A 15,000-nucleotide genomic window follows, 5' to 3' on the forward strand; every position below is an offset into this window, starting at 1 on the left:
GTTCATTGCCTTTCGACCACATCTCTCTCTATACTGACCCCTGCCCTCTAACTAAGCCAGTTCATTGCCTTTCGACCACATCTCTCTCTATACTGACCCCCTGCCCTCTAACTAAGCCAGTTCATTGCCTTTCGACCACATCTCTCTCTATACTGACCCCCTGCCCTCTAACTAAGCCAGTTCATTGCCTTTCGACCACATCTCTCTCTATACTGACCCCCTGCCCTCTAACTAAGCCAGTTCATTGCCTTTCGACCACATCTCTCTCTATACTGACCCCCTGCCCTCTAACTAAGCCAGTTCATTGCCTTTCGACCACATCTCTCTCTATACTGACCCCTGCCCTCTAACTAACCCAGTTCATTGCCTTTCGACCACATCTCTCTCTATACTGACCCCCTGCCCTCTAACTAAGCCAGTTCATTGCCTTTCGACCACATCTCTCTCTATACTGACCCCCTGCCCTCTAACTAAGCCAGTTCATTGCCTTTCGACCACATCTCTCTCTATACTGACCCCCTGCCCTCTAACTAAGCCAGTTCATTGCCTTTCGACCACATCTCTCTCTATACTGACCCCCTGCCCTCTAACTAAGCCAGTTCATTGCCTTTCGACCACATCTCTCTCTATACTGACCCCTGCCCTCTAACTAACCCAGTTCATTGCCTTTCGACCACATCTCTCTCTATACTGACCCCCTGCCCTCTAACTAAGCCAGTTCATTGCCTTTCGACCACATCTCTCTCTATACTGACCCCCTGCCCTCTAACTAAGCCAGTTCATTGCCTTTCGACCACATCTCTCTCTATACTGACCCCCTGCCCTCTAACTAAGCCAGTTCATTGCCTTTCGACCACATCTCTCTCTATACTGACCCCTGCCCTCTAACTAACCCAGTTCATTGCCTTTCGACCACATCTCTCTCTATACTGACCCCCTGCCCTCTAACTAAGCCAGTTCATTGCCTTTCGACCACATCTCTCTCTATACTGACCCCCTGCCCTCTAACTAAGCCAGTTCATTGCCTTTCGACCACATCTCTCTCTATACTGACCCCTGCCCTCTAACTAACCCAGTTCATTGCCTTTCGACCACATCTCTCTCTATACTGACCCCCTGCCCTCTAACTAAGCCAGTTCATTGCCTTTCGACCACATCTCTCTCTATACTGACCCCCTGCCCTCTAACTAAGCCAGTTCATTGCCTTTCGACCACATCTCTCTCTATACTGACCCCTGCCCTCTAACTAACCCAGTTCATTGCCTTTCGACCACATCTCTCTCTATACTGACCCCCTGCCCTCTAACTAAGCCAGTTCATTGCCTTTCGACCACATCTCTCTCTATACTGACCCCCTGCCCTCTAACTAAGCCAGTTCATTGCCTTTCGACCACATCTCTCTCTATACTGACCCCTGCCCTCTAACTAAGCCAGTTCATTGCCTTTCGACCACATCTCTCTCTATCCTGACCCCCTGCCCTCTAACTAAGCCAGTTCATTGCCTTTCGACCACATCTCTCTCTATCCTGACCCCCTGCCCTCTAACTAAGCCAGTTCATTGCCTTTCGACCACATCTCTCTCTATACTGACCCCCTGCCCTCTAACTAAGCCAGTTCATTGCCTTTCGACCACATCTCTCTCTATACTGACCCCCTGCCCTCTAACTAAGCCAGTTCATTGCCTTTCGACCACATCTCTCTCTATCCTCTACAGTCCTGTGTGTTTATATGAAGAGATCCTCCACAAACAGTCAGACAACATTCTCAAATGGAGAAATATCTTAGTCATTTCTTTAGGCCATGATGCACAAAAGTGCATCAAAGGTTACATGTGTGTGTGTGTGTGTGTCTGTGTCTGTGTCTGTGTGTGTCTGTGTGTGTGTGTGTGTGTGTGTGTGTGTGTGTCTGTGTGTGTGTGTGTGTGTGTGTGTGTGTGTGTGTGTGTGTCTGTGTCTGTGTCTGTGTCTGTGTCTGTGTGTGTGTGTGTGTGTCTGTCTGTCTGTCTGTCTGTCTGTCTGTCTGTCTGTCTGTGTGTGTGTGTGTCTGTGTCTGTGTGTGTGTGTGTGTGTGTGTGTGTGTGTGTGTGTGTGTGTCTGTGTGTGTGTGTGTGTGTGTGTGTGTCTGTGTGTCTGTGTGTCTGTCTGTCTGTCTGTCTGTCTGTCTGTCTGTCTGTCTGTCTGTCTGTGTGTGTGTGTGTGTGTGTCTGTGTCTGTGTCTGTGTGTGTGTGTGTGTGTGTGTGTGTCTGTGTGTCTGTCTGTGTGTGTGTGTGTGTGTGTGTGTGTGTCTGTCTGTCTGTCTGTCTGTCTGTCTGTCTGTCTGTCTGTCTGTCTGTCTGTCTGTCTGTCTGTCTGTCTGTCTGTCTGTCTGTCTGTGTGTGTGTGTGTGTGTGTGTCTGTGTCTGTGTGTGTGTGTGTGTGTGTGTGTGTGTGTCTGTGTGTGTGTGTGTGTGTGTGTGTGTGTAGGCAGCAGCATCAACGGTGGAGGTGGAGCAGTTCCACAGTGAAGCTAAGATCTGGCTGGACCTGCTGGAGGAAGAAGAGAAACAGGGAGAGAACCTCAAGGAGGAAGATTTCACAGGACAGGACGGGGTAACGTTCTGTTCTATTCTATTCTATTATGTTCTATTTCTGTTCTATTCTATTCTATTATGTTCTATTCTATTATGTTCTATTCTGTTCTATTCTATTATGTTCTATTCTATTATGTTCTATTCTGTTCTATTCTATTTGATTCTATTATGTTCTATTTCTGTTCTATTCTATTCTATTATGTTCTATTCTATTATGTTCTATTCTGTTCTATTCTATTATGTTCTATTTCTGTTCTATTCTATTCTATTATGTTCTATTCTATTATGTTCTATTCTGTTCTATTCTATTCTATTCTATTATGTTCTATTCTATTATATTATGTTCTATTCTGTTCTATTCTATTCTATTATGTTCTATTCTATTCTATTATGTTCTATTCTGTTCTATTCTATTATGTTCTATTCTATTATGTTCTATTCTGTTCTATTCTATTCTATTATGTTCTATTCTATTATGTTCTATTTCTGTTCTATCATTCAAGTAACGTCTTCATATCTCTTTCTCTCCATCTCTTTCTCTCCCACATCTCTCTCTCTCCCCGATCTCTCTCCTGCCATCTCTCTCTCTCTCTCTCTCTCTCTCTCTCTCTCTCTCTCTCTCTCTCTCTCTCCCTACATCTCTCTCTCTCCCCACGATCTCTCTCCCCCATCTCTGTCTCTCTCCCCCCGATCTCTCTCCCCCATCTCTGTCTCTCTCTGGCTCTTCTCTCTGTTGTAGAACTGTGAGGAGGGGGCAGTGAAGGAGTTGTTGCTGAAAGGACAGAAGCTACAGAGGAGAGTTCCAGACCTGGACAAGAAAGAACAGATCAGAATCAAACACAATCAGCTCAACACTAAATACAACAGTGTCATGGTGCAGTATACAGTCTGGGAATAATGACAACATTGAGAAAAATATAATTTTGTACCATTCTACCATTAGTTCACCTGATTGTGTGTGTGTGTGTGTGTGTGTGTGTGTGTGTGTGTGTGTGTGTGTGTGTGTGTGTGTAGGACCTGCGTGGTGTGAGGAGGAGGAAGGCCCTGGCGATAGCCCCCCAGTGGTATCAGTACCGTAGGAAGACTGATGACCTTCTCCAGTGGCTGGACGACATTGAGAGGAGTGTGGCTGAACTACCTGATCCAGCAGAGGAACAGAGGGTTAAGGTGAAACCCTCTCTTCCTGTCTCTATATCTGTCTCTCCCTTTATATCGCACTCTGATCTAGCTGTCTGTCTCTCTCTTATCCTCTCTTTCTGTCTCTCTCTTCTCCTCTCTTTCTGTCTCTCTTCTCCTCTCTTTCTTCTCCTCTCTTTCTGTCTCTCTTCTCCTCTCTTTCTGTCTCTTTTCTCCTCTCTTTCTGTCTCTCTTCTCCTCTCTCTCTGTCTCTCTTCTCCTCTCTTTCTGTCTCTCTTCTCCTCTCTTTCTGTCTCTCTTCTCCTCTCTTTCTGTCTCTCTTCTCCTCTCTGTTTAAATATGTATTTCTCTGAGTGTAATCTGACAGTGCGTGTCTTTGTTCCAGGTGATCAAAATGACATTCCGCTAAATTGAACTCCTCTTGAGAGTCACCTGTCATTCTCACCTGTACCTGAAACTACCAGCACTAGATGTCTGTCTCTCTGTCTTCCAGTCTGTCTTTCAGTCTGTCTGTCTTTCTGCCTGTCCACTCATTTCACCGCTTCTTTTCTGCCCTGCCCTCTAACGGAGGGGTTTTCACATTTATTAAAGTCTGTACCAGATGAAGCCAGACATACTCTCCTTGTGAATCTTCTCTCTCCTCATTTCCCTGATCTAATAAAAAGGGACTCTTATTGTGAATCTTCTCTCTCTTCATTTCCCTGATCTAACTGGAAAGAGTAGATGGTTTCTCCTCTTTCTGGGGAGAATGATCCTGAATGATCCTGAATGATCATGAATGATCACTGCCCTGCATGGAAGAGTTTGTGTCTTCCTTATGTGTGTGAGTGAGATCTCTCCCCTGTATGGCTGGTCTGCTAACTGGGTTTTCTCCAAGGTGTGTGTGTGTGTGTGTGTGTGTGTGTGTGTGTGTGTGTGTGTGTGTGTGTTCGTGTGTTTGTGTTCGTGTGTTTGTGTTCGTGTGTTTGTGTGTGTGTGTGTGACTGATATTCCCCCTGGGTGTGACTCTGGCTGGTTTTGTCCCATCCACTAGGAGATTGGCTCAGAGTTCGATGAGAAGAGTGAGGATCTGAAAGAGGTGCAGGGATTGGCCAAAGAACTGTCAGACGCAGGGGCGACCTCGCTGGTGCAGCCCCGCCTCCTCCAGCTCAACACACGCTGGCAGGAGGTGGAGGCTAAATTCACCCCCTACCGCCGACAAAGTGTGAGTTCCCCCTGCCCCGTGCCAATCTGCGCCGTGCCAACTTGTCCCGTGTCAACCAGGGTTGGGTTCAATTCCATTTAAATCCTGTTGAATTCAGGAAGTAATCTGAAATTCCAATTATCTTGAATGCTTTTCAATGAGCAACATTTGGAATTGGAATTTGGTTTACTTTCTCAATTGATTGGAATTGACAGCATTCCCTGGTGCCAACTTACCCCTGCCAGCTAGCTAGTAAAAACCAACTACTAATTATAACCTGGATTGAGCTGTCAGTGAAGTCACTAATCCATTAATCAAATAGGAAAGACAAATATCAACCAACTAATATCAGTCAGTGAATTTCAATATTAAACATGAAATAAAGGGCTCCTGAATGAGTGAGATGCAAACACCAGACGTTGATATGATGTAGTTAACCTGTCTATTCTAGTTCAGACAGACAGCAGGTATATTCTAGTCCAGTCAGACAGCAGGTATATCCTAGTCCAGTCAGACAGCAGGTATATCCTAGTCCAGACAGACAGCAGGTATATTCTAGTCCAGTCAGACAGCAGGTATATCCTAGTCCAGTCAGACAGCAGGTATATCCTAGTCCAATCAGACAGCAGGTATATTCTAGTCCAGTCAGACAGCAGGTATATCCTAGTTCAGTCAGACAGCAGGTATATCCTAGTCCAATCAGACAGCAGGTATATTCTAGTCCAGTCAGACAGCAGGTATATCCTAGTCCAGACAGACAGCAGGTATATTCTAGTCCAGTCAGACAGCAGGTATATCCTAGTCCAATCAGACAGCAGGTATATCCTAGTCCAATCAGACAGCAGGTATATCCTAGTCCAGTCAGACAGCAGGTATATCCTAGTCCAATCAGACAGCAGGTATATCCTAGTCCAATCAGACGGCAGGTATATCCTAGTCCAATCAGACAGCAGGTATATCCTAGTCCAATCAGACGGCAGGTATATCCTAGTCCAATCAGACAGCAGGTATATCCTAGTCCAGTCAGACAGCAGGTATATCCTAGTCCAGTCAGACAGCAGGTATATCCTAGTCCAATCAGACAGCAGGTATATCCTAGTCCAATCAGACGGCAGGTATATCCTAGTCCAGTCCGATAGCAAGTCTCTTAATAACAAGGGTCTGTTAACAAGTTATTGAAGGCCCCAGAGCCAAGCCAACTAGATGACATGTAGCCTTCAGACAGTATTACTGAGGGGATGATGACATGTAGCTTTCAGACAGTATTACTGAGGGGATGACATGTAGCTTTCAGACAGGATTACTGAGGGGATGATGACATGTAGCCTTCAGACAGGATTACTGAGGGGATGATGTGTAGCCTTCAGACAGTATTACTGAGGGGATGATGACATGTAGCCTTCAGACAGTATTACTGAGGGGATGATGACATGTAGCCTTCAGACAGTATTACTGAGGGGATGATGACATGTAGCCTTCAGACAGTATTACTGAGGGGATGATGACATGTAGCCTTCAGACAGTATTACTGAGGGGATGATGACATGTAGCCTTCAGACAGTATTACTGAGGGGATGATGACATGTAGCCTTCAGACAGTATTACTGAGGGGATGATGACATGTAGCCTTCAGACAGTATTACTGAGGGGATGATGACATGTAGCTTTCAGACAGTATTACTGAGGGGATGATATGAAGCCTTCAGACAGTATTACTGAGGGGATGATATGAAGCCTTCAGACAGGATTACTGAGGGGATGATATGAAGCCTTCAGACAGTATTGCTGAGGGGATGATATGTAGCTTTCAGACAGTATTACTGAGGGATGATATGTAGCCTTCAGACAGTATTACTGAGGGGATGATGACATGTAGCTTTCAGACAGTATTACTGAGGGGATGATATGTAGCCTTCAGACAGTATTACTGAGGGGATGACATGTAGCCTTCAGACAGTATTACTGAGGGATGATGATATGAAGCCGTCAGACAGTATTACTGAGGGGATGACATGTAGCCTTCAGACAGTATTACTGAGGGATGATATGTAGCTTTCAGACAGTATTACTGAGGGGATGATTTGTAGCCTTCAGACAGTATTACTGAGGGGATGATTTGTAGCCTCCAGACAGTATTACTGAGGGGATGATTTGTAGCCTTCAGACAGTATTACTGAATGGGGGTTTTCTAGTTTTCCTCCTCAGTTGCATCATCCAGGTGTTCATCCCTCCATCCTTCCCTCAGTGTGTGAAGAAGCACCATGTTACACAGCTGGCCTCTGATTTGCTGTTCTGTTGTGTTCTGTTTCTGGTTTCCTGCCTCACATCACCACCGCATGTCCTGTCAATCAACATGGGTTGTGTCAATCACAGTCACCTGACCCCTGTCTGGAGTCACAACCAATCAATGATCCTCATGTATGTATCCAGTCACCCAATGAAAACGCACCATACTCAAATCTTCACACAGGGCTCCACACACATGAACACCTGCCTGTGTGGCAGGGCTGATGAATGAAGCACTGGATTGGTGAGGAGGAGGAGTGTGTTTAGTCATGTGACTTGGATCATAGGGACATTTGGCTGCTTTTAAAACCTCCGTCACAAGCATCAGTAGACCACAAAACAAGACAAGCACCAGTAGACCACAAAACAAGACAAGCATCAGTAGACCACAAAACAAGACAGGCACCAGTAGACCACAAAACAAGACAGGCATCAGTAGACCACAAAACAAGACAGGCATCAGTAGACCACAAAACAAGACAAGCATCAGTAGACCACAAAACAAGACAAGCATCAGTAGACCACAAAACAAGACAAGCATCAGTAGACCACAAAACAAGACAAGCATCAGTAGACCACAAAACAAGACAAGCATCAGTAGACCACAAAACAAGACAGGCATCAGTAGACCACAAAACAAGACAGGCATCAGTAGACCACAAAACAAGACAAGCATCAGTAGACCACAAAACAAGACAAGCATCAGTAGACCACAAAACAAGACAAACCCACATGTAGTCTACATCCATCTATATTTGGCCAGGCATACAGTATCAACAGTGAACACACATGAACACTATGGTGGCTGTTTCTGTCACGGTATGTCAGAGACCCCTCCACTTCCTGGTCCCCAGGAAGAGTATCTGCTGCCAAAGCAGCAGCTAATGGGGATCCATAATAAATACCAATGACCAGGTATTTAACTGTGAAATCCCACTGTATTTACACGGTATAGACCTATGAATGACTACTGTCCTTCTGTCCTCATGACTGAACCTACTCTGCCATAGCCTAGTTCTGTTGGTGCTGTGTAGTCTTTAACTTTAACATACTCTTAACACACAATGCACGTCTTTGTGCCTTTGTGTCAAATCACAACGCGATCCATTTTCTGATCAATAAGAAACAGAGCTGACATAAGAGGTGAGATGGGTATGTCTTGATGTTGTTGTATTTGGGCTAAAAGGTGAGTTGAAGTGCTGTTGTGAAGTTCTGGGGAACGCTGTTATGTGCATGATGGGATTGTTGGATGACTTCCATTGGGTTACAATTAAGAGCAACACACACAATATATACATACAGCAAACGCACATCCACAGGGACACAATCAAACTGTACCTTTTACACCCCGCTGTGTTCTGTGCATATGACACATCCACGTGTGAATCAGGTATAAGCCAGTGAGTTAGACTGAGTAACGAACGGTGTTTATGGAAGGATGGATTAAACACTACTGACTGGCTCATTAAACTCTCTTCTGCTCTGTCTGTCAGACTCTAAATGAACCAGTGTCCTCAATCACCTTTCTCCCTGTTCTTCAGTATTTACTCAGGTTTCTATAACCGACACATTATATCAGGTTGTCTGTCCTCCTCCTTTCTCTCTCTCTCTAATTCAACCTGTTCTTCAGTATTTACTCAGGTTTCTATAACCAACACATTATATCAGGTTGTCTGTCCTCCTCCTCTCTCTCTCTCTCTAATTCAACCTGTTCTTCAGTATTTACTCAGGTTTCTATAACCCACACATTATATCAGGTTGTCTATCCTCCTCTCTCTCTCTCTCTCTCTCTCTAATTCAACCTGTTCTTCAGTATTTACTCACATTTAAAGGTTCAATACTCTCACTCTGACCTCTTCCTGTTTATCCATTTCTATTTTTACAACAAGACAGCTGAATCAATATCGGGACAAGGTTGTGAAGTTCATTATACAAGTTTTATATAGGTGCCGTGGAAGTGGAAAGATTCCAACGGATGAGAAATCGTTAAAAAGGTTGCGTGTTAGAATGTAAATATATATATATTTATTTTTTTAAATATAAATAATGTAAAGAGATAGTGAGGGATTAGAGAGGTGTTGTACTAGAACACAGCACAGGAATAACAACAAACACTGTCTTGACTGAACCCTCTGTGAAGGTATCTACAGTATGTAGTGGTAGGTAGCCTACCCCCTCTGTGAAGGTATCTACAGTATATATTGGTAGGTAGCCTACCCCCCCTGTGAAGGTATCTACAGTATATATTGGTAGGTAGCCTACCCACTCTGTGAAGGTATCTACAGTATATAGTGGTAGGTAGCCTACCCACTCTGTGAAGGTATCTACAGTATATAGTGGTAGGTAGCCTACCCCCCCTGTGAAGGTATCTACAGTATGTAGTGGTAGGTAGCCTACCCCCTCTGTGAAGGTATCTACAGTATATATTGGTAGGTAGCCTACCCCCCCTGTGAAGGTATCTACAGTATATATTGGTAGGTAGCCTACCCACTCTGTGAAGGTATCTACAGTATATAGTGGTAGGTAGCCTACCCACTCTGTGAAGGTATCTACAGTATATAGTAGTAGGTAGCCTACCCCCTCTGTGAAGGTATCTACAGTATATATTGGTAGGTAGCCTATCCCCTCTGTGAAGGTATCTACAGTATATAGTGGTAGGTAGCCTACCCCCTCTGTGAAGGTATGTACAGTATATAGTGGTAGGTAGCCTACCCCCTCTGTGAAGGTATCTACAGTATATAGTGGTAGGTAGCCTACCCCCTCTGTGAAGGTATCTACAGTATATAGTGGTAGGGAACCTTACTCCCTCTGTGAAGGTATCTATAGTATGTAGTGGTAGGTAGCCTACCCCCTCTGTGAAGGTATCTACAGTATGTAGTGGTAGGTAGCCTACCCCCTCTGTGAAGGTATCTACAGTATATAGTGGTAGGTAGCCTACCCCCTCTGTGAAGGTATCTACAGTATATATTGGTAGGTAGCCTACCCCCCCTGTGAAGGTATCTACAGTATGTAGTGGTAGGTAGCCTACCCCCTCTGTGAAGGTATCTACAGTATATATTGGTAGGTAGCCTACCCCCCCTGTGAAGGTATCTACAGTATATATTGGTAGGTAGCCTACCCACTCTGTGAAGGTATCTACAGTATATAGTGGTAGGTAGCCTACCCACTCTGTGAAGGTATCTACAGTATATAGTGGTAGGTAGCCTACCCCCTCTGTGAAGGTATCTACAGTATATAGTGGTAGGTAGCCTACCCCCTCTGTGAAGGTATCTACAGTATATATTGGTAGGTAGCCTATCCCCTCTGTGAAGGTATCTACAGTATATAGTGGTAGGTAGCCTACCCCCTCTGTGAAGGTATCTACAGTATATATTGGTAGGTAGCCTACCCCCCCTGTGAAGGTATCTACAGTATATATTGGTAGGTAGCCTACCCACTCTGTGAAAGTATCTACAGTATATAGTGGTAGGTAGCCTACCCACTCTGTGAAGGTATCTACAGTATATAGTGGTAGGTAGCCTACCCACTCTGTGAAGGTATCTACAGTATATAGTGGTAGGTAGCCTACCCCCTCTGTGAAGGTATCTACAGTATATATTGGTAGGTAGCCTACCCCCTCTGTGAAGGTATCTACAGTATATAGTGGTAGGTAGCCTACCCCCTCTGTGAAGGTATCTACAGTATATAGTGGTAGGTAGCCTACCCCCTCTGTGAAGGTATCTACAGTATATAGTGGTAGGTAGCCTACCCCCTCTGTGAAGGTATCTACAGTATATAGTGGTAGGGAACCTTACTCCCTCTGTGAAGGTATCTATAGTATGTAGTGGTAGGGAACCTTACTCCCTCTGTGAAGGTATCTATAGTATAAAGTGGTAGGGCAAGGATGTTATCCTGACCAAGTACCAGAACAACTTCTGAACACAGTAGGAATATCAACTGATGAGGATCTATCAGTAATAGATGGCTTTGTGTTTAGTGTTGTTTAATATTGTATAGTTTGTGTAGTTCAGAATGAGTTTGGGGTTATTGTTTAGTTATAATTGAGCGTGTGCGTGTGTGTGCGCGTGCGTCTGTGTATGTGTGTGTGTGTGTGTGTGTGTGTGTGTGTGTGTGTGTGTGTGTGTGTGTGTGTGTGTGTGTGTGTGTGTGTGTGTGTGTGTGTGTGTGTGTGTGTGTGTGTGTGTGTGTGTAGGAGTACCTGGGAGAGCTGCAGACCCTGCTGCGTTCCGTCTCTGAGACAGACTTCCAACTGAACTCTCCTGAGTACTGGCAGGCCGTCTTCTACAACCTACCCCAGCAGGGACAGTGCCTTCAGGTCAGTGTGCGTGTGCGTGTGTGTGTGCGTGTGTGTGTGTGTGTGTGTGTGTGTGTGTGTGTGTGTGTGTGTGTGTGTGTGTTTCATTCTGTTGGTTTCAAACGTGTATATGAACGTGTGTGTGTGGTTAACGTGTGTGTGTGTGCGTGCCTGTCTGCCTACGTCCCTGTGTCTCAGGAGGTGAAGGTGAATCTGAAGAACCTCCGCCCCCCTGTAGAGGGCGCTCTAGCCAGGAGAGAGGAGGTGGTGGCCATCGCCACTCCAGCAGAGAGCACCAGGGTTCAGGAGACAGCTCTGCTGCTCAACACTAACTGGGACAAAGTCAACAAGCTGTACCTGGACAGGCTCAGGTACGTACCAGGAATAATGGGAATCTATTGGGGACACACTGGGGTTACTAACTCTGGACAGGAAGGACTGGGTCAACAGGTGAAGACAAACTAGACCAGGGAGGGCCAACCCTCCTCATGGGGAGACACCAGGTGTGAGCTGTTTAACTAGGAGACCAGGGGGGGGGGCAACCCTCCTCATGGGGAGACACCAGGTGTGAGCTGTGTAACTAGTAGACAAGCAACAGTAACATCATCACCACTAGACTAACTAACTAGTAGACAAGCTACAGTAACATCATCACCACTAGACTAACTAACTAGTAGACAAACTACAGTAACATCATCACCACTAGACTAACTAACTAGTAGACAAACTACAGTAACATCATCACCACTAGACTAACTAACTAGTAGACAAGCTACAGTAACATCATCACCACTAGACTAACTAACTAGTAGACAAACTACAGTAACATCATCACCACTAGACTAACTAACTAGTAGACAAACTACAGTAACATCATCACCACTAGACTAACTAACTAGTAGACAAGCAACAGTAACATCATCACCACTAGACTAACTAACTAGTAGACAAACTACAGTAACATCATCACCACTAGACTAACTAACTAGTAGACAAACTACAGTAACATCATCACCACTAGACTAACTAACTAGTAGACAAGCTACAGTAACATCATCACCACTAGACTAGCTAACTAGTAGACAAACTACAGTAACATCATCACCACTAGACTAACTAACTAGTAGACAAGCTACAGTAACATCATCACCACTAGACTAACTAACTAGTAGACAAGCTACAGTAACATCATCACCACTAGACTAACTAACTAGTAGACAAGCTACAGTAACATCATCACCACTAGACTAACTAACTAGTAGACAAGCTACAGTAACATCATCACCACTAGACTAACTAACTAGTAGACAAGCTACAGTAACATCATCACCACTAACTAACTAGTAGACAAACTACAGTAATATAATCACCACTAGACTAACTAACTAGTAGACAAGCTACAGTAACATCATCACCACTAGACTAACTAACTAGTAGACAAGCTACAGTAACATCATCACCACTAGACTAACTAACTAGTAGACAAGCTACAGTAACATCATCACCACTAGACTAACTAACTAGTAGACAAGCTACAGTAACATCATCACCACTAGACTAACTAACTAGTAGACAAACTACAGTAACATCATCACCACTAGACTAACTAACTAGTAGACAAGCTACAGTAACATCATCACCACTAGACTAACTAACTAGTAGACAGACTACAGTAACATCATCACCACTAGACTAACTAACTAGTAGACAAGCTACAGTAACATCATCACCACTAGACTAACTAACTAGTAGACAAGCTACAGTAACATCATCACCACTAACTAACTAGTAGACAAACTACAGTAATATAATCACCACTAGACTAACTAACTAGTAGACAAGCTACAGTAACATCATCACCACTAGACTAACTAACTAGTAGACAAGCTACAGTAACATCATCACCACTAGACTAACTAACTAGTAGACAAGCTACAGTAACATCATCACCACTAGACTAACTAACTAGTAGACAAGCTACAGTAACATCATCACCACTAGACTAACTAACTAGTAGACAAACTACAGTAACATCATCACCACTAGACTAACTAACTAGTAGACAAGCTACAGTAACATCATCACCACTAGACTAACTAACTAGTAGACAAACTACAGTAACATCATCACCACTAGACTAACTAACTAGTAGACAAACTACAGTAACATCATCACCACTAGACTAACTAACTAGTAGACAAACTACAGTAACATCATCACCACTAGACTAACTAACTAGTAGACAAACTACAGTAACTTCATCACCACTAGACTAACTAACTAGTAGACAAACTACAGTAACATCATCACCACTAGACTAACTAACTAGTAGACAAACTACAGTAACATCATCATCACTAGACTAACTAACTAGTAGACAAGCTACAGTAACATCATCACCACTAGACTAACTAACTAGTAGACAAGCTACAGTAACATCATCACCACTAGACTAACTAACTAGTAGACAAGCTACAGTAACATCATCACCACTAGACTAACTAACTAGTAGACAAACTACAGTAACATCATCACCACTAGACTAACTAACTAGTAGACAAGCTACAGTACATCATCACCACTAACTAACTAGTAGACAAGCTACAGTAACATCATCACCACTAGACTAACTAACTAGTAGACAAGCTACAGTAACATCATCACCACTAGACTAACTAACTAGTAGACAAGCTACAGTAACATCATCACCACTAGACTAACTAACTAGTAGACAAGCTACAGTAACATCATCACCACTAGACTAACTAACTAGTAGACAAGCTACAGTAACATCATCACCACTAGACTAACTAACTAGTAGACAAGCTACAGTAACATCATCACCACTAGACTAACTAACTAGTAGACAAGCTACAGTAACATCATCACCACTAGACTAACTAACTAGTAGACAAGCTACAGTAACATCATCACCACTAGACTAACTAACTAGTAGACAAGCTACAGTAACATCATCACCACTAGACTAACTAACTAGTAGACAAGCTACAGTAACATCATCACCACTAGACTAACTAACTAGTAGACAAGCTACAGTAACATCATCACCACTAGACTAACTAACTAGTAGACAAACTACAGTAACATCATCACCACTAGACTAACTAACTAGTAGACAAGCTACAGTAACATCATCACCACTAGACTAACTAACTAGTAGACAAGCTACAGTAACATCATCACCACTAGACTAACTAACTAGTAGACAAGCTACAGTAACATCATCACCACTAGACTAACTAACTAGTAGACAAACTACAGTAACATCATCACCACTAGACTAACTAACTAGTAGACAAGCTACAGTAACATCATCACCACTAGACTAACTAACTAGTAGACAAACTACAGTAACATCATCACCACTAGACTAACTAACTAGTAGACAAACTACAGTAACATCATCACCACTAGACTAACTAACTAGTAGACCAACTACAGTAACATCATCACCACTAGACTAACTAACTAGTAGACAAACTACAGTAACTTCATCACCACTAGACTAA

General features: G+C 43.6%; 1 protein-coding gene across 1 annotated transcript in view; it reads left to right on the top strand.

Moving 5' to 3' along the window:
- Positions 1–15,000, top strand: part of LOC139397128 (dystrophin-like) — a gene marked incomplete at both ends in the record, with an annotated part of 60,276 nt that overhangs the window by 13,695 nt on the left and 31,581 nt on the right. The window contains 6 exons of the mRNA XM_071144002.1: positions 2,464–2,589; positions 3,310–3,444; positions 3,585–3,737; positions 4,741–4,911; positions 11,369–11,491; positions 11,669–11,841. Coding sequence (XP_071000103.1) covers positions 2,464–2,589; positions 3,310–3,444; positions 3,585–3,737; positions 4,741–4,911; positions 11,369–11,491; positions 11,669–11,841 — 881 coding nt within the window. The remainder of the gene's footprint in view (positions 1–2,463; positions 2,590–3,309; positions 3,445–3,584; positions 3,738–4,740; positions 4,912–11,368; positions 11,492–11,668; positions 11,842–15,000) is intronic.

This window comes from Oncorhynchus clarkii, unplaced genomic scaffold (genome assembly GCF_045791955.1).
Source record: "Oncorhynchus clarkii lewisi isolate Uvic-CL-2024 unplaced genomic scaffold, UVic_Ocla_1.0 unplaced_contig_8890_pilon_pilon, whole genome shotgun sequence".
NCBI lineage: Eukaryota > Metazoa > Chordata > Actinopteri > Salmoniformes > Salmonidae > Oncorhynchus > Oncorhynchus clarkii.